This window comes from Prunus mume, linkage group LG2, assembly GCF_029339155.1.
Source record: "Prunus mume cultivar Tortuosa linkage group LG2, ASM2933915v1, whole genome shotgun sequence".
Lineage (NCBI taxonomy): Eukaryota > Viridiplantae > Streptophyta > Magnoliopsida > Rosales > Rosaceae > Prunus > Prunus mume.
The window spans coordinates 6066816-6085480 of NC_142699.1; the positions used below are offsets into that span (position 1 = coordinate 6066816).

Sequence of the window (18665 nt, forward strand, 5' to 3'; positions counted from 1 at the left end):
TTCTTGAGATTCTCTAACTCTTGTATACCACAAGTGGAAATGTTTAGCTTAAACATGAAAAATATGTATGTACGTGTACAATACGAGTATTAAACGTGAAAATGCTAAATTCTTTATACGGGATAATAACTCTGAAAAAGTAAATACTCAAAATGGTACTTGGGTAATGACCTAATAGTAATGAAAAATCCTCTAAACTACTTTTATCAATAAACAAAATTTGAGGAAAAATAATTTATTTAAAAATAAAAATAAAAATCACAGTGTCTATGTTTGGGTGAAACACAAGACATTTCTAATCAATTTTCCGTTTTATATTGTAATAATATTAAAAATCCACCATGCATGCTCTAGTAGTACAAGGTAGGGGTGGGCATCTCATCCGAATAATCCGCGTATCGACGTACTGTGCATCGACGATTTGGTTAAATAATTATTTTTTAATTTTAATTATTCTGATCCGATCAGTACCGAGATGTTTGGTTTGGTTAACGGAAACAATATTCCTAACCCAACGGAAATCTGCACCGATCCGATATTTATACTTATTCTATTATTTAAATACAAAACAAGAAACCAAAGATAAATACAATCAACATTTTGTATCACTCCTTTATTACTGTTATATCACTTCTTTATTACCATTGTATCACTGCTTTATCACCATTCTATCACTTCTTTATCACCCAGGTACTGTAGCACTTTTTGGTCATAGAGGAATTTATGAATTTCCTATGTTTTCCAGTTTTGACCTTTGTCCCTTTTTTACCTGTAACTTTCCAACCGTTGATCCAAATTTTATGTTCTTTATATATTTGGATAGAGCATGAAAAACTAAAGAACCCAACGCGGAACAAATGTCAAAATCATTTACATAAATGTAGAGAATTCAGTAAAAATAACACTCAAATGTTCAAACAACAAACACAAATCGCTCCCAATACATCTTGAGTATATATTAAATGATATAGTGACTAAGTTATTTGATTTCATACTTGGATGAATTATACTATTGGATTTTTATATTTTACGAGGATAATTTGGTGTATTTGTTTAAGAACTTATGTTATGTGAAAGTATTATAAATTGTATTTTTATTAGTATGCTTTTATTACGGTACTACCGGCGTACCAAACCGATTCAAACCAAATATTAGGTTAACCGATCCGAAGTCTACCGAAGTCTTTGGTTTGGTTAACGGAAGAGAAAATGGTCTACCGAAGTCTTTGATTTGGTTAACGGAAGAGCCTTCTACCGTTTCGGACCGATCCGTGCCTAGGCCTAGTATAAGGTTGGTTTCTTAATCGCCTATGCATATGTTCTACCTCGCCAGATGCCCTCTCTAATTAGGACATCTATATGCAGGTTGTCCTTAAAATTTGAGTTACTTTTTTTATTTCAACTTATTGGTCTGCTGTGTAGACTTAATGGGATTTTGTTTTGATGTAGATAATATTATAATGTTAAATTAGTGAGGGCTTTCTAATTGTTACGATGACACAGGCCAAAACATAAAACGAAACTTGAGTGGAAATTTCATATTTCAGTCAACTTAGTGAATCTCAATATGCGGTTTTCTATAATTACGTTGTATTATTTAATTTGCAGCTGCAAACAAAAATATGAAAACTCAATGGAATGGTATTCGAGCATTTGGTATAGCACTTTGTACATTTATATACTATATAATATGAAAACCCAATCTTTTTTAATATATATATATATATATATATTATCATATTAATTCAATCCCAGACTTGCACGTTGTATCACACTTGCCACAGGAATGTACCAAATGGTAGATTAGCCAAATGCAATCCCACATTTTTTTGACAGATTGAGGAGCATTTATATGTCCATTGTACTGACAGATCAGTGGAACTGTTGCGGGCTTTGAAACTGCGGTACTTTGTATGAAGCTATGCTTCAAGTTCTCTCTTTATTTGCTTGAGTCGTTTAGATGTACAGCATGAGGGAAAGTTGGAAGTTTAATAGATTCAAGAGTTTCATATCACTGAAGCCTGCTCCAGGGAAATATCCTCACGTTTATCCTATATTCATGTTCATTTAGATTCAAGAGATTCAGATTTTGTTCATGTTTGATTGTTCTAGTTTTTTAAAAGCAGGAATAAAATGTTGTCAACTGTACATTGTTGTAAAGAAAAACATAATACTGTTTATAAAAAAACAATGTTTATTGTAGTTGAATATCCTCGACCTCACAGTTTGTTGCCAAAGATTTGTTGGTTTATTGAAATTTGTATTTCTTCATTGTGGATTTCATAGCTATTGATTGGTGAAAAAATAAACAGTCACCAAGTATGCTCGAATTATATTACACAAGAAATAGCACAAGATAATTAAATAAAACATTCAGGTAGCCAAAGGATCAAGACCAAGCAATTCACCACATGTCATCATATGTACCGACTTCGACAAATGCAGCATCTGAGTTGAGAGGAAATGAGAAACTTGTTTCATTGTTGGACGAGATTTCGGGCTGGAATTCAAGCATGAAAATGCTATCTTCACAAGAGAGACCACTTCGCTTGCAACTTGATGTGTAGGAGGGGAAATGCGTTGGTCCAAAACATCCACAATTGGTATTTGATGGGCTGGTAATGCAGATGATGATGAGGAGGAGGAGGATGAAGAGACTAATGAGAAAGATGAGAGAAGATCTCCAGGATGCTTTCCCATAATTATTTCCAATGTGACCACACCAAAGCTATAAACATCGCATTTCTCATTCACTTCCATTGTGTAAGCAAGCTCTGCTAAGAGAAAACCTCATAAAAGTGGCATTATTAGTTTATAGACATAACTATTCAATGGAATTTTAACGAAACTATATCATGCATAAATCGACATATTAGTTTATACTTAAGAGAAGTGAAAATGTGTTTATTAGTATATTTTCTAAATTGAAGAAGTGAAAATGTGTTTATGTTAACCGCTCCTAATGGTGAAAATGAAGCATTGGTCTAAAATAAAAAGCTTAAAAAGTGCTAAATATAGAGAACAGGGAATCACAATATTACCTGGTGCCATATAGCCATGTGTGCCTGCAGCTGCAGTCCAATTAGTTGAGTCTGGATTCAAAAACTTAGCTGTGCCAAAGTCTGAAACACATGCCTTATATTCAGAATCCAACAAAATGTTCTTGCTTGAGATGTCACGATGTAAAATCAATGGCAAGCAATCGTGGTGCATGTAAGACAAGGCATGAGCTAAGCCTTTAACAATATTCACCCTTTTACTCCACCCCAACTCTTTAGCTTCTTCATCTTTGCTCAACATTGCGGCCAAGCTACCTCTTTCAAGATACTCATACACCAAAAACGAGTGTCTTTTATGTGAACAGAAACCATAGAGCTTCACAATATTTCGATGTCTTATCTCACTGAGTGCCCTTACTTCATTCAAGAACTCCTTCTGAAATTCTGTCTCTCCATCCCATAGCAGATGGAGTTTCTTCACGGCCACTACATCTCCAGATGACAAATTCGCTTTGTAGACGCTTCCATGTCCTCCTTTCCCAATACAATATGTGGAATCAAAATCTTCTGTTGCCTTTATGATTTCCTCATACATTGATTTTCCATCAAAATTCAAAACCAAAAAGGAAATTTCTCCATGCATGTGGTTTTGTTTAGTATGTTGATGCTTTTTCTTTCTTTGCACTATTACGAAGACAATTGTAAAGAGAGTAGATAGAAGTACAAATACTGCTAGAACAGAGAATATGACCTTGTGGTCCTTTTTTGAGCCATGTGCATTGCAGGGTGGCAGCAGAACTCCAACTTTGCCACACAATCCTTTGTTCCCTTTCAATCTTTCTGGCGGAGCTTCTTGAAATGCCTTGATGTCAGGAAGGGGACCTTTCAAGTGATTGTAGGATATGTCAACGTACGACAAGCCGTGCATCTCTTCGAAACTTGATGGTATGGAACCCGAAAGATTGTTGTGGGAAAGATTGAGCAACACCAAACTCTCCATATTGCTCATTGCTGATGGTATGCTACCTTCAAGAGAGTTATGACTGAAATCCAGCTCGTTCAATTGAACTAACTTCCCCAACTGAAGTGGAATTGATTGAGATAACTTGTTGTTGCTCAAATTCAGATGGTATAATTTGAGCAAGTCACCTAGAATGCTAGGAATTGAGTCACTGAATTTATTTGTTGACAAGTCAAGATAATCAAGATCAGTCAATGATCCGAATTCAGAGGGTATACGACCTGAAAGTTGATTTCCATTCAACATCAACCTCTCCAAAGAAGTCAGTCTTCCAAATCCCATTGGAATCAACCCAACTAAATGATTTGAAGAGAGATCTAGCTCTTGAATTTGGGTTGCATTGCCTATCTCAGGTGGGATGCTTCCAGTAAGGTTGTTTCCCGCAAGTCGTAGGGTTGTCAACTTTGGGCATTTTTGCCAATTGTGTGAGATTTCTCCAAACAAGTTGTTATGGCTTACATCTATAAAATGAAGATTCGGATAAACGCCAAAGTCTTCAAATATATTTCCTGTCAATTGGTTATGTTCAAGACGGAGTCTGAATAAGCTTGTGCAATTTTTCAAGCTTTTGGGGATTGGACCAGTCAAATTGTTTATGCTTATTGAAACGTTTGTGAATTTTCCACCTTGGCAAATATTTTGGGGCAGATAACCAGAAAATTGGTTTGTATCCAATTGAAGGGCAGTCAACTTCTTGAGATTCTCTATCTCTTGGGGGATGGGTCCGGAAAGTTGGTTATCACTTAGGGAAAAGTATTCCAAGTTGCGCAAGTCACCGATTGAAACAAGAATTGAACCATTGAGTTGATTCGCACCCAAGTGTAGTGTTACAAGAGATTTCAAGTACCCTATCTCCTTGGGAATCAAACCAGAAAGTTGATTGGAATACAAGTACAAAGAGCTTAGGTTTATTAAGTTCCCAATATTTGGAGGGATGAGACCACTTAAATTGTTGTTGGCCAACGATAAATTTACAAGAGATTTCAAGTTCCCTATCTCCTCTGGAATCAAACCAGAAAGTTGATTTCCACCCAAGTACAAAGTGTTTAGGTTTATTAAGTTACCAATATTTGGAGGGATGAGACCACTTAAATTGTTGTCGGCCAACGATAGATGTACAAGAGATTTCAAGTTCCCTATCTCCTTGGGAATCAAACCAAAAAGTTGATTGGAAAGCAAGGTCAAAGTGTTTAGCTTTATTAAGTTACCAATATTTGGAGGGATGAGACCACTTAAATTGTTGTAGGACAAATCTAGATCTACAAGAGATTTCAAGTTTCCTATCTCCTTGGGAATCAAACCAGAAAGTTTATTATCATCGAGATAGAGATAGGTAAGGCTTGTTAGATTGCCTAGTGATCTTGGAATTGAACCGTTGAGTTTATTCTCATCCAAAAGTAGCTGCACAAGAGATTTTAGGTTGCCTATCTCATTGGGAATATTCCCAAAAAATGTATTGTCAAAGAGACTAAGTAATGTAAGATTTCTTATAAAACCAATTTCTGGTGGAATTCTCCCAGACAACTGATTGTTGGCGGACAAATCTAGACTTACTAGAGATTTTAAGTTCCCTATCTCCTTGGGAATCAGACCAGAAAGTTTATTAAGATAGAGAAAGAGATGGGTAAGGCTTGTTAGATTGCCTAGTGATCTTGGAATTGCACCATTGAGTTTATTCTTATGCAAATATAGCATCACAAGAGATTTCAGATTGCCTATCTCATTGGGAATATTCCCTCCCAACAATGGATTTTCAGAGAGACCAAGAAATGTAAGATTTCTTAAGAGACCGATTTCTGGTGGGATTCTCCCGGAAAATTGATTGAGAGAGAGTTCAAGATAGTGGAGTTTGGATAGGTTACTGATTTGAGGTGGGATGGCATCAAATAGTTTGTTCAGGCTGAGGTCAAGATATTCAAGATTAGGAAAGGACAAGAATGAAAATGCATGTAGCGTACCTTGTATACGTCTATTAGAAAGGTCTATCTTGTTGACACTTCCAACTGAGTTGCATGAAACACCAGTCCAAGTGCATGGGCTTGTTCTTGGTTTTGGATTGCTGCTGGAAGAATTGGTGGCATTAATATTATGAGTGGGAGGGTCATACCAAGTGAGGTTATTGAGGGCTTGATTTAGAAATAAGCTGGCTTTCCATTTGAGAAGAGCCTTTGCTTCAATATGAGAAGTAGAAGTAGCAGAAGGAAAAGCAACCCAATTTGGTGATGAAACATACAAGAAGATGACAAGGCAATAAGGCAGGAAGCATAGTTTAGCGGAAGTTAAAGATGTCATGGTCCTTGTTTGTGTGGTATACGTATACTATATGGGCTGTGCCTTACTACTTATATATAGTGTGGGTTAGTCTTTGGGGTTCAATTGAGCATTGAAAAGTCTTTGGGATCTCATCTATAATCAGTTTTCTTTTGAGTGAAGGTCTCATCTTTCATTCTCTAAATTTAAATGCCAATTTTGAATTTTCTGGATGAAATAATGAAATGAAAATGATGGAGGTGAGAGATAACCATATGCATGACATAGGGGTTTAGATGTGTCCCACCCACCTAAATGCTTGAGTGAGCTTGCTGCCATTGTTAGAATTGTAGTAAAGTCTTTGTCTCAGTGGTTGTTCTTAAAATGGCTAGAGTCAAAGTCTTTCTCTCTCGTTCTTTATAGTTATAGTTAAATGTCAATTTTGCATTTGTTGGACTGAATTAATGAAATAAAATAGATGGAAGTGAGTAGGGCTGGGCACGGTATGAGATGACACGGGATGGAGGTCATCCCGGTGTCAATCCCGAATAGGAGAATCGGGGGATGAGAGTTTTTGAAAACACATTCAAACCATACCAGACCCAAACGGGATCGATATAATTTGGTATCAATGTTGATACCGTAAAAAATTAGCAAAATTTCATAAATCAAGTGTAATACAACTTTCATAGTTTTCACGTTAACATTTGCATTTCTCTTATTGTTGAAAACCTGTTTACAACCCTTTAGACCAATGTCAGCAACCCTTTAGACCTGTTTACAACCTGTCTAAATTTTTATATAATATATCATGCTACAATGAATTTTTGAATAAATATCTCATAAATAAATTTTGTTGTCAAGGCCCCAACTTTTACAGTCCAGCCCATGCGAACTGTGTTGGATGGATGGACTTAAGAAGCCTAACAAGAGAGAAAAGCCCCCACAAAAACAACAGTAAACCATAAACCCTCGGCAAAGGCGGACAAGGAAGACAGTCGGAGACAAGAACACCAATCAAAGGGGCGAGACTGAGAGGGATGCTGTACATAGTAGGACTGGGATTGGCGGATGAGAAAGACATCACCTTCAGAGGCTTAGAAATAGTGAAGCAATGTGACCAGGTTTTCATAGAGGCCTACACTTCTCTACTCTCTTTTGGTCTCTCTTCCGACGGCCTTTCCACGTTGGTGTGGCTTTTCTTCTGTCTCCCTATCTTGCTCTATTTGTTTTCAAAACGTAGGTGTTTCAGTTTTTTAGAAGAAATTTCAATGCACATGAAAACTTGTATGGAAAACCAGTCAGTCACAGTTGCAGGTAGAAAAACGGTGGAGGGAAAAAGCCGACCAAATTCTAACTGCAGCTGCTGCTTCTGACGTTGCTTTCCTTGTAGTTGGAGATCCTTCTGGGTATGCATGGCTTTCTTTGGAATGTCAGTTCATTATGTTATATATATTTGTTTCCAAAGAACTATTTTTGACTAAGTATTTAAAATTTGGTTCCTAACGACTTTATGTTTTAATTGGGTTATTTGACCAATTGAAGTAGATTATTTGACCAATTGGGTTTTTCTGAATTCGTTTCTTGCATAATTTGATCTGGAACACAGAGCTACAACTCACACTGATCTTGTTGTTCAAGCCTCGGTGACAAATGCAGTTGGATCTGTGGATTACAACTAAACCACTACGGAGAGAGTTTCAATTCCATTCTTCACTGAAACTTGGAGGCCTGATAGCTTTCTCATGACGCTTATCTTGCTATAAACTTTCATCACAAATTATTTTTCAATGTAGATATACCCGTGAAGGAACCAACTCTGGAATCTTTGTGCAGGTCCGTATTCAAATGATCGACCGTCTTCTTTTTTATTTCAGGCTGTGTCTTGTTTTTGTGTTTTTTGTGCTTCTGCTGTTGCATAGACTTATTTACTCTTTTCTGCCCCCCTTGAATCTTTCAGTGGAAGGACGCAGTATGAACCGCCTAGACATATGTCAATAAACACTGCAATCGAGCAGCTTTTGGAAATCGAGGAGAATCCGGTAAGGACCCCAAAATTTTCATATCCTGAGTCCTTCAATCGAGCAGCTTTTGGAGGTCGAGTACAATCGAGCAGCTTCACGAAGTAAGCCAATTACATCTCAGATGATACAAGATCTAAAATAGGCCCCAACAAAGACAGAACCATTATGAACTCCATACCTTCCAGTGAATGGTTGAGGCACAGAACCATAATCACAAATTAAGATATCCATCATAAAGGATAAAACATTTTTACAAGACCTACATTAAAAAACGGCCACAAAGGGAATCTTATATGCAGCAGCAAGGCACAAAATTCAAAAGGATCTAAACTTTTTACACACAGCATGCCTTCAGTAAGTGACAAAAATAGCTAGGATATTATGATGAGCAATGCCCTTGAACAATCGAATGAATGCATGCAAATTGATCTAGCCGCTATAATGGGTAAAATAATTTCGCTTCACAAAGGACCAACATCAAAACATATGTAAAGATCAAGCCTTGAAGACCAACAAGGCATTTCTAAACCCGAAAAATACAGAACACAGAAGCAGAGGCCACAAAAAAGAGTGAAGGGTACAAAGTAGAAACCTTTTCGAGGTCTTGACCAGGGCGAGAGAGGCTCTCGTAGTTCTTGTGCTGCTTCGATCGTGTCTCACGATACTTATCTCTGGTGAAGTTAAGCCTCTTCCATGGAATTCCCTGTAAGTCTTTCCCGTTTCTAGCTTCCATAGCTGAAGTATCAGTCTTCACCTTGCTCTGCTGCAAATTCACCAAATATCACTCCTTTGTTTGTTCAAATTGTATAGAATTACCGAATTCAACAGGAAAAAAACAGAGCTCAATTACCTCATCAAAGTCGTCCTCAAAGTCTGAGTCGGCATCTTGGCTCCTACGGAGCTGGTTCTCAGCAAAAGCGTCGTTGTCTTCGAACTCAGCGACGTCGAAGTAGTATTCGACGACATACTCCAGCTCGTCGTTCTGAAACTGCGCCATCAACCTTCACACAACATACAGAACCCAGAACCTCACACCATTAATCTTTCAGCTTTTAATTTCTCAAATTCAAATTGAACTTTCAGAATTACAAATTAAAACACCAATCCGATAACCAACGAACAATGGCTGTGTATATAGCTCAATTTATACAGTACGAAGCTAAAAAATGAAAATAAAACTGAAGTAAATACCTTGAATTGGGGGAGAAATCAGTTGGACTGGTGAGAAAAACAGTGTGTAGAGTTTTCCCGAGAAACAAACAGAAAAGGCAAGCGTTATTGTTGGCGTGTGAGAGAGAATGAGAGGAATCTAAGAGCACCTCCAGCGCAGCTGGGCTGCCAGGGCAACAGGCCCCTCCAGGCGAAGTTTGGACCTCCAGCACAAAGAATCCAGCCCGGGCAAGCCCGGGCAAGCCCACGGGCAATCCTGCTTGGGCTCACGCCCGAAGGTGCTGACGTCAGCGAATTCAATTTTTTTTTTACGCGTTGACGTCGATGTCACCGCTGATGTCAACCCTAATACGACCCAATGGAAAACTCCATATGGCACTTCCGGATCTTTGTGATGGTTTTTTTTCGTAAACTACGCCAATTCGAATTGTTTTTTTTTTAAATACCAAAAATTTTGGATTTTTTCCCTATAAATACCTAACAATTTTATTCACTTTCCACACCAAATCTTCATACAAACTCTTCTCCTTCCAATATTTTTTAATTTTCATTCACATTTTTCTCTTCTGTTGAAGTCGGAGGGCGTGTGGACAACTTAGGAGCAAGATCGCTCTACTTATAGGCTTATCAGAAGAGAGAGAGAGAGAGAAACGGTAGGACCCGAAAGAGGAAGCTGGAAGGTGCCAGCCAGCGAGTAAATTGCCACAATGCCATTGTACATTTTTTAAAAGATTTTATTTTCATTTTTAAATTATGATTTCATATGGTACCACTAACCTATGTTGCACGGACACTCCAAACTGCTAGAGTGTCGGAGTGTCGGACACGCCAACACGCTGACACGGCTCCGACACGCCGCCGACACGCATTGGACACGGTCAACGGTTGGGACATCGGTCAAGACACAGCTCCGACACGGTCAAGACACGGCAGGGACCAGTTTGAAATTTTCAAAATAAAATCTGGGGTCTAAACGTGATTTTTGAAACTTTTGGTGGAGTGATTTGAAATATTTTTAAAAATAGGGGCTAAAAGTGGGAAAATACTTTTTTATACCTAAATCTCACTTTTTTCTACTGCCAAAGTTTATTTCCTCAATCACAGCTCTTCTCCTCCCCTTCTTCTAGTTTTGCACAAGGTAACTCTCTTTGCAATTTTTTTTTCTCTATTTTCAAATTCATTTATTTATGTTCTCTATTTTCTTTTCTTATCTCCCTCCACAACAATAGAAGAGTTGGACTTGATGGTGAGGTGACAATTCTTTCTTATAACTGATGTATTTTGTATTGATAAATTAAAAAACTAAGTTGACTATTAATTATCAGTAGCAGCATGGGAGGAGCGCAATAATCAAATGAATTTATCCAATAAACGACAAAATAAACCATCAGTTACGCATTCCTATTCCAAAGACTTTTCAATGCTCAACTACTGAACCCCAAAGACTAACCCACACTATATATAACTAGTAAGGCACAGCCCATACAATATACGTATACCACACAAATAATAACCATGACATCTTTAACTTCTGCTAAACTATGCTTCCTGCCTTATTGCCTTGTCATCTTCTTGTATGTTTCATCACCAAATTGGGTTGCCTTCCCTTCTGCTACTTCTACTTCTCATACTGAAGCAAAGGCTCTTCTCAAATGGAAAGCCATTATTTCCAAAACAAGCCCTCAATAACCTCACCTGGTACGACCCTCCCATTCATAATATTAATGTCACCAATTCTTCCAACAGAATCCAAAACCAAGAACAAGCCCATGCACTGGATTGGTGTTTCATGCAACGCAGCTGGAAGTGTCAGCAAGCTAAACCTTTCCACTTGTGGTATTCAAGGTACGCTACATGAGTTTTCATTCTTGTCCTTCCCTAATCTTGAATATCTTGACCTCAGCTTGAACAAACTCTTTGATGCCATCCCATCTCAAATAAGCCACCTCTCCAAACTCCACCATCTTGATCTCTCCCAAAATCAATTTTCTGGTTTGATTCCCGAGGAGATAGGGAACTTGAAATCTCTTGTATATCTAGGATTTTCTAACAACAATTTAAGTGATTTCATCCCTCCAAATATTGGTAACTTAATAAACCTAAACACTTTGTTTTTGCATTCCAATCAACTTTCTGGTTTGATTCCCAAGGAGATAGGGAACTTGAAATCTCTTGTAGATCTAGAGTTGTCCAACAACAATTTAAGTGGTCTCATCCCTCCAAATATTAGTAACTTAATAAACCTAAACACTTTGTTTTTGCATTCCAATCAACTTTCTGGTTTGATTCCCAAGGAGATTGGGAACTTGAAATCTCTTGTAAATCTAGGCTTGTCCAACAATAGTTTAAGTGGTCTCATCCCTCCAAATATTGGTAACTTAATAAACCTAAACACTTTGTACTTGAATGACAATAAACTTTCTGGTTTGATTCCCAAGGAGATAAGGAACTTGAAATCTCTTGTAGAGCTAGAGTTGGGCATGAATCAACTCAATGGTTCAATTCCAGCCTCATTTACTAACTTGAGCAACTTGGAGATCTTATTCTTAAGCGATAACCAACTTTCCAGCTTCATTCCCCAAGAGATAGAGAATCTCAAGAATTTGACTGAACTGCAGTTGGCTACAAACCAATTTTCTGGTTATCTGTCCCAAAATATTTGCCAAGGTGGAAAACTCACAAACTTTTCAGTATACAGAAACTATTTGACTGGTCCAATCCCCAAAAGCTTGAAAACTGCACGAGCTTATGCACTCTGTCTTGATCGTAACCAATTGACAGCAATATATCCAAGACTTTGGCGTTTATCCGAATCTTCATTTTATAGACGTAAGCCATAACAACTTGTATGGAGAAATCTCACACAATTGGCCAAAATGTCCAAAGTTGACAACCCTACGACTTGCGGGAAACAACCTTACTGGTAGCATACCACGTGAGATAGCCAACGCAACCCAAATTCATGTGCTAGACCTTTCTTCGAATCATTTAGTTGGGTTAATTCCAATGGGATTTAGGAGAATTACTTGTTTGGAGAGGTTGATGTTGAATGGAAATCAACTTGCAGGTCGTATACCTTCTGAATTCGGAACATTAACTTATCTTGAGTATCTTGACTTGTCAACAAATAAATTCAATGAGTCAATTCCGAGCATTCTAGGTGACTTGTTGAAATTGTACTACTTGAATTTGAGCAACAACAAGTTGGCTCAAGCAATTCCATTTAAGTTGGAGAAGTTAGTTCAATTGAATTACCTGGATTTAAGTCATAACTCACTTGAAGGTAAGATACCATCAGAAATAAGCAGTATGCAGAGTTTGGTGACACTTGATCTTTCCCACAACAATCTTTCGGGTTCCATACCATTAAGTTTCACAGACCTGGGCGGCTTGTTGTACGTTGACATATCCTACAATCACTTGGAAGGTCCCCTTCCTAACATCAGTGCATTTCGAGAAGCTCCGCTAGAAATATTGAAAGAGAACAAAGGATTGTGTGGCAAAGTTGGAGCTCTACTGCCTCCCTGCAATGCACATGCCTCAAAAAAAGACCACAAGTTAATATTCTCTCTTCCAGCGGTATTTGTACTTGTATCTGCTTTCTTTACAATTGTCTTTGTAATAGTGCAAAGAAAAAAGAAGCATCACGATACTAAACAAAACCACACGCATGGAGAAATTTCCTTTTCAGTTTTAAATTTTGATGAAAAATCAATGTATGAGGAAATCATATGGGCAACAGAAGATTTTGATTCCACATATTGCATTAGGAAGGGAGGACATGGAAGCATCTACATAGTGAATTTTTCGTCTAGAGACGTAGTGGCTGTGAAGAAACTTCATCTGCTATGGGATGGCAAGACCGAATTTCAGAAGGAGTTCTTGAATGAAGTAAGGGCACTCAGTAAGATAAGACATCAAAATATTGTGAAGCTCTATGGTTTCTGTGCACATAAAAGACACTCGTTTTTGGTGTATGACTATCTTAAAAGAGGTAGCTTAGCCGCAATGTTGAGCAAAGATGAAGAAGCTAAAGAGTTGGGGTGGAGTAAAAGGGTGAATATTGTTAAGGGTGTATGCCTTGTCTTACATGCACCACGATTGCTTGCCACCGATTGTACATCGTGACATCTCAAGCAAGAACATTTTGTTGGATTCTGAATATGAGGCTTGTGTTTCAGATTTTGGCACTGCTAAGTTTTTAAATCAAGACTCAACTAATTGGACTGCCGCTGCAGGCACATATGGCTACATGGCACCAGGTAATATTGTGATTCCATGTTCTCTGTATTTAGCACTTTTTAAGCTTTTGCTTTTAGACCAATGCCTCATTTTCATCATTAGGAGCGGTTAACATAAACACATTTTCACTTCTTTGATTTAGAAAATATACTAATAAGCATATTTTCAATTCTCTTAAGCTATAAACTAATAAGTTAATTTGTGCATGATACAGTTTCGTCAAAATTCTATTGCATAGTTATATCTATAAACTAATAATGCCACTTCTCTGAGGTTTTCTCTGAGCAGAGCTTGCTTACACAATGAAAGTGAATGAGAATTGTGATGTTTATAGCTTTGGTGTGGTCACATTGGAAATAATTATGGGAAAGCATCCTGGACATCTTTTCTCATCTTTCTCATCAGTCTCTTCATCCTCCTCACCCTCCTCATCATCTGCATTACCAGCCCATCAAGTACCAATTGTGGATGTTTTGGACCAATGCATTTCCCCTCCTACGCATCAAGTTGCAAGCGAAGTGGTCTCTCTTGTGAAGATAGCATTTTCATGCTTGGATTCCAACCCGAAATCTCGTCCAACCATGAAACAAGTTTCTCATTTCCTCTCAACTCAGATGTTGCATTTGTCGAAGCCGGTACATATGATGACATGTGGTGAATTGCTTGCTCTTGATCCTTTGGCTACCTGATCAAAATGTGCTTCTTTCTTATGCACATTTCACTTTTCCTGTGTCTTCTGTTTAGAAAGATTCTCCATAGATATTTCCTTCTTGTAATTTATTTCATGATGACTTTATTTAGGATGCTTTACAGTTTGTTTATCCTTAACATAAAATACTTTATTGGGGAATTTTCCTTATAGTTTGTTTATCCTTGTGAGGAAAAACAAATGAAATAAAACAAGGGTTTTGTTGAGTAATTTTAAATACGATGTGTAAATTGTCCCAAAATCAATAATAAATAATTAAACTGTGAAAATTAAAGGAAACTTCACTATTATATCCAATATATGGGCTGAAATTATAATTATTTAAAAAAAAAATCCCACATGGAATGCACTTTAGAAACACACCCAAAACCAATTTACTACATAAGAAATAGGTGTTGAAGTTCTTATAAATTACATGATTGCCACTGATTAACTTTAGAAAAGCCAACACAAAAAACTCAACAACAAAAAAAAAAACCCCCAAAACAAGGCTAGCCCATATTTATATTTATTTTTTTTGTAAAAACCCAAACAATTTATTTTAAAAAAAAAATTGCGAAAATCATGCAGGGACTCTTCATAGAAGTACATTATTAATACCATGTCATAGAACTATCTTGTTAATACTACTACGTCATAGAATTATCTTGTCAATATTACTATGTCATAAAAGTACATTATTAATACTCTATCATAGAAGTACATTCTTAAACAAAAATGAGATCCATAACTGAAATAGTAACAAAAGATCAAAAATCCTAAGTCCAAACCAACGACGACGACAATGACGATAACAAAGACGATTTATGACGATGCGAAATCTCCGTCTTCCTCCACAATCAAGACGACGAGTGGTTGTCATTGTGCATACTCGACGAGGCCATCATTGTCGTTTCTAAGCAGCTATAATTGAGAATTTTTTTAACGAGTATAGCCGAGTGGCTTTATCGGGTCCTTTTTAAATTTTTTAAAACAACAAATAGTATAGCCGTGCAGCTATACGCCTTTTAAATATAATATACTTAGACAGTATAGCCTTTTTCACGTGGGTCTGAATTGTTAGCGGATCCTTTTATTTATATATATATACTTCGGATTCTTATTGAAATGAATATAGCCGAATGGCTTTACGTTGGTTTTTTATTTTTTATTTATTTTTTATTTTTTATAAATAGTATTGCTGAACAGCTATACTCTTTACATTATACATATGACTAATCTCATGTTGAACGAAATATGACCAAATAGACATAGACGAGTAATTACATAAACGATAGCAACATCTAAGTCATAACATATAATAGCTTTTCGTATGATTTTTCAATTTTGAGCCAATTTTAGCCTTTCAAAATCATTAGACATGCTTAATAATTTCAAGAATTTTATGAAATTTTCCAATATATGTTAAATTCCGAAATTTTTTGGAAAAGAATTTTCATTCCAAATTTTTTTGAATTGAAATGGGAATCCCCTTATTCCAATTTGACCCGTCCGAAAACCAATCCTACCTCCCACTTTGACTTGATATTTGACCCACACACAAAAATTACAAATGTCAAAACAATTGTAGGAGAACAAGGTTGGGCTTCAGCTAACTTGTCGGTATTAAATAAATAATTAAGATTTCACTAATAAACCCATTTAAGTAGGACATAATATATAAAAGCCTTTATAGAGCATATTTGGAGTGAAAAATTCAAAACTAGCCATTTTTTATTTTCTAATTAGTTCTTATAAATTTATAACTCATTAAGAAGTAATTAGAAAATGACAAGTGGGTAGTTTTATATTTTTCTCTACAAATAGAATCTATATAAATTTTTATATAATATGTCATGCTAAAATGAATTTTTGAATAAATATCTTATAAATAAATTTTGTTGTCAAGGCCCCAACTTTTACGGCCCAGCCCATGCGAACTGTGTTGGATGGTTGGACTTAACAAGCCTAGCAAGAGAGAAAAACCCCCACAAAAAACAACGGTAAACTATAAATCCTCGGCAAAGGTGGACAAGGAAGACAGTCGGAGACAAGAACACCAAGCAGAGGGCGAGTCTGAGAGGGATGCCGTACATAGTAGGACTCGGATTTTCAGATGAGAAAGAAAGACACCACCTTCAGAGGCTTAGAAATAGTGAAGCAATGTGACCAGGTTTTCATAGAGGCCTACACTTCTCTACTCTCTTTTGGTCTCTCTTCCGACGGCCTTTCCACGTTGGTATGGCTTTTCTTCCGTCTCCCTCTCTTGCTCTATTTGTTTTCAGAACCTACGTGTTCAGTTTAAAAGAAATTTCGATGCACAGGAAAAGCTGCTGCTTCTAACGTGGCTTTCCTTGTAGCTGGAGATCCTTTTGGGTATGCCTTTCTTTGGAATGTCAGTTTATTATGTTATGTATTTGTTTCCAAAGAATTATTTTTGACAAGTAATTGAAATTGGGTTCTCAACAACTTTATATTTTAATTGAGTTATTTGATCAATTGAAGTAGAGTATAGGACTTATGATTGAATGGGAGACTTATTTGATCAATTGGTTTTTTCTTGCATAATTTGATCTGGAACACAGAGCTACAACTCACTCTGATCTTCTTGTTCGAGCCAATAAGTTGGGCATATATGTCAAAGTGGTGCATAATGCATCGGTGATGAATGCAGTTGGAATCTGTGGCTTGCAACTCTACCACTATGGAGAGAGTTTCAATTCCATTCTTCACTGAAACTTGGAGGCCTGATAGCTTTTACGACAAGATTCGAAACAATCGCGGGGTTGGACTGCATACTCTCTGCTTGTTAGGTTGGATTCTAAATATTTTCTCATAGCGCTTATCTTGCTACATATAAACTTTCATCTCAAATTTATTTTTCGCTAAACGCGTGAAGGAACCGACTCTGGAATCTTTGTGCAGGTCCGTGTTCAAATGATTGATTGCCTTCTCTTTGATTTTCAGCTTGGAGGGATTTACTGTGTGTCTTGTTTTTATGTGTTTTGTGATTCTGCTATCGCATAGACTTATTTACTCTTTTCTACCTCCATTGAATCTTTCAGTGGAAGGAAGCAGTATGAACAACCTAGATATATGTCAATAAACACTGCAATTGAGTAGTTGGAGGTTGAGGACGATCGAGGAGAATCTGGTAAGGACCCCAAAATTTTCGTATCTTGAGGCCTTCACTGTCAAACATAATGTTATCTATTGTCTGGCTTGTACACAACTTAAGACGACGACTTCTAGTTGCTGCAGTTTTGATTTTTGCATTATTATCTTAAACAATCCATGACTAGAATACAATTTCATCAGGTAAACTCCAATTTATCATGTTTTCTTTGCTAATGCAAATTAAATAATACAACTTAATTATACAAAGGCTCGTTTAAAATCCGTCGACTCAAGTATGAAAGTCTGTTCCTTTCATGTTTTGGCTGATAAGAAAGACCTTATTACTTCTTGGAGTGCTGCATTCATGGCAGAGTTGTAAGAATAAGACCAGCCTATATGGATAAAATGCCACCCAAAAAAAATTTATCACCTCCAAATTAAGGGTTCTCAACTCAAGTATTAATGTATTATCTTCATGGGCACATTGAAATACTATATTCAGAGTACTTACCATAACAACATTATCTACATCAAACCAAAATCCAACTAAATAGAACAATAACATGAAAGAAAAGTAAAACAAATTTCAGGGGCAACATGCATCTAGACTTCTAGTATCAAAAGAAGCTTAAACGAGCCATTGATCATTTGCTTTAAATCTTGGGAGAATATATTAGAAGAATTATTTGGGGCTTTGGCCATAAATTATAAATATTTTATGGTCAGGTTCATCAAAGGGGCCAAAAGCAGATAATGGGGTAAGCATGTATGGTGATTTTCTCACACTATCAAGATACCGTGAGACCATCTTTAATATAGGAAAATGCTAGTGAGATCATCTTTAGATCTTAACTTGTGTCATTTCTCTAGTAGAAGTTTTGTATTAGTAGGCTCAACCCCAACCGGGAATGGAAAGCGGGGATGGTATTGTCATACCACAACCCCAACCGACCCATTGCCATTCCTACGTTGACATGGTTGGTTTTAATATTATGTCTATTAATATCAGCATACACACTGATGGGCTTTGCAAAGACAAAAGGTTCAAAACTTGTGGGCTTCAAATTACGACGAATTTTCACACCCATCGGCTTCATTGTTAATTAAATTTCCAGCAGGAAATTATAAGGTTCTGGTTTTAATAAAATTGATAT

The 18665-nt window shown here is 36.8% G+C and overlaps 3 protein-coding genes and 1 pseudogene across 4 annotated transcripts; 2 read left to right on the top strand and 2 right to left on the bottom strand.

The window, feature by feature from the left end:
* Nucleotides 1-2239: 2239 nt before the first annotated feature.
* LOC148919497 (uncharacterized) lies at nt 2240-6352 on the bottom strand. Of its 2 annotated transcripts, none has more exons than XM_089045517.1 (2): nt 3042-6352; nt 2240-2777 (listed from the first exon to the last, which is right to left on the bottom strand). In XM_089045517.1, the coding sequence occupies exons 1-2, from the start codon at nt 6310-6312 to the stop codon at nt 2374-2376; spliced, it is 3675 nt and encodes a 1224-aa protein (XP_088901643.1). In that variant the 5' UTR covers nt 6313-6352; the 3' UTR covers nt 2240-2373. The 2 variants fall into 2 exon arrangements, with proteins under 2 accessions (XP_088901643.1, XP_088901644.1); XM_089045518.1 differs by having other exon boundaries at nt 2240-2774; nt 3042-6350.
* Nucleotides 6353-7819: 1467 nt separating this feature from the next.
* LOC148919498 (uncharacterized) lies at nt 7820-9661 on the bottom strand. Its single transcript, XM_089045522.1, has 4 exons — nt 9486-9661; nt 9145-9295; nt 8887-9057; nt 7820-8386 (listed from the first exon to the last, which is right to left on the bottom strand). The coding sequence occupies exons 2-4, from the start codon at nt 9289-9291 to the stop codon at nt 8195-8197; spliced, it is 510 nt and encodes a 169-aa protein (XP_088901648.1). The 5' UTR covers nt 9292-9295; nt 9486-9661; the 3' UTR covers nt 7820-8194.
* A 4333-nt stretch (nt 9662-13994) lies between these two features.
* Nucleotides 13995-14487, top strand: LOC148919499 (MDIS1-interacting receptor like kinase 2-like). The gene has a single exon (XM_089045519.1). It carries the CDS (start codon nt 14009-14011, stop codon nt 14393-14395), a length of 387 nt encoding a protein of 128 aa, XP_088901645.1. The 5' UTR covers nt 13995-14008; the 3' UTR covers nt 14396-14487.
* A 1992-nt stretch (nt 14488-16479) lies between these two features.
* LOC148919500 (putative diphthine methyl ester synthase pseudogene) lies at nt 16480-17577 on the top strand (annotated as a pseudogene).
* Nucleotides 17578-18665: the final 1088 nt, after the last annotated feature.

Excerpts from the sequence above, each read along its gene's own strand:
- LOC148919497 (XM_089045517.1), bottom strand. The coding sequence starts at position 6,312 with ATGACATCTTTAACTTCCGCTAAACTATGCTTCCTGCCTTATTGCCTT. Across the intron at positions 2,778-3,041 it reads ACATGGCTATATGGCACCAG|CAGAGCTTGCTTACACAATG; the intron begins GTAATATTGTGA and ends GTTTTCTCTTAG.
- LOC148919498 (XM_089045522.1), bottom strand. The coding sequence starts at position 9,291 with ATGGCGCAGTTTCAGAACGACGAGCTGGAGTATGTCGTCGAATACTAC. Across the intron at positions 9,058-9,144 it reads TTGAGGACGACTTTGATGAG|CAGAGCAAGGTGAAGACTGA; the intron begins GTAATTGAGCTC and ends GTGAATTTGCAG. Across the intron at positions 8,387-8,886 it reads CTGGTCAAGACCTCGAAAAG|CTGCTCGATTGTACTCGACC; the intron begins GTTTCTACTTTG and ends TACTTCGTGAAG.
- LOC148919499 (XM_089045519.1), top strand. The coding sequence starts at position 14,009 with ATGAAAGTGAATGAGAATTGTGATGTTTATAGCTTTGGTGTGGTCACA.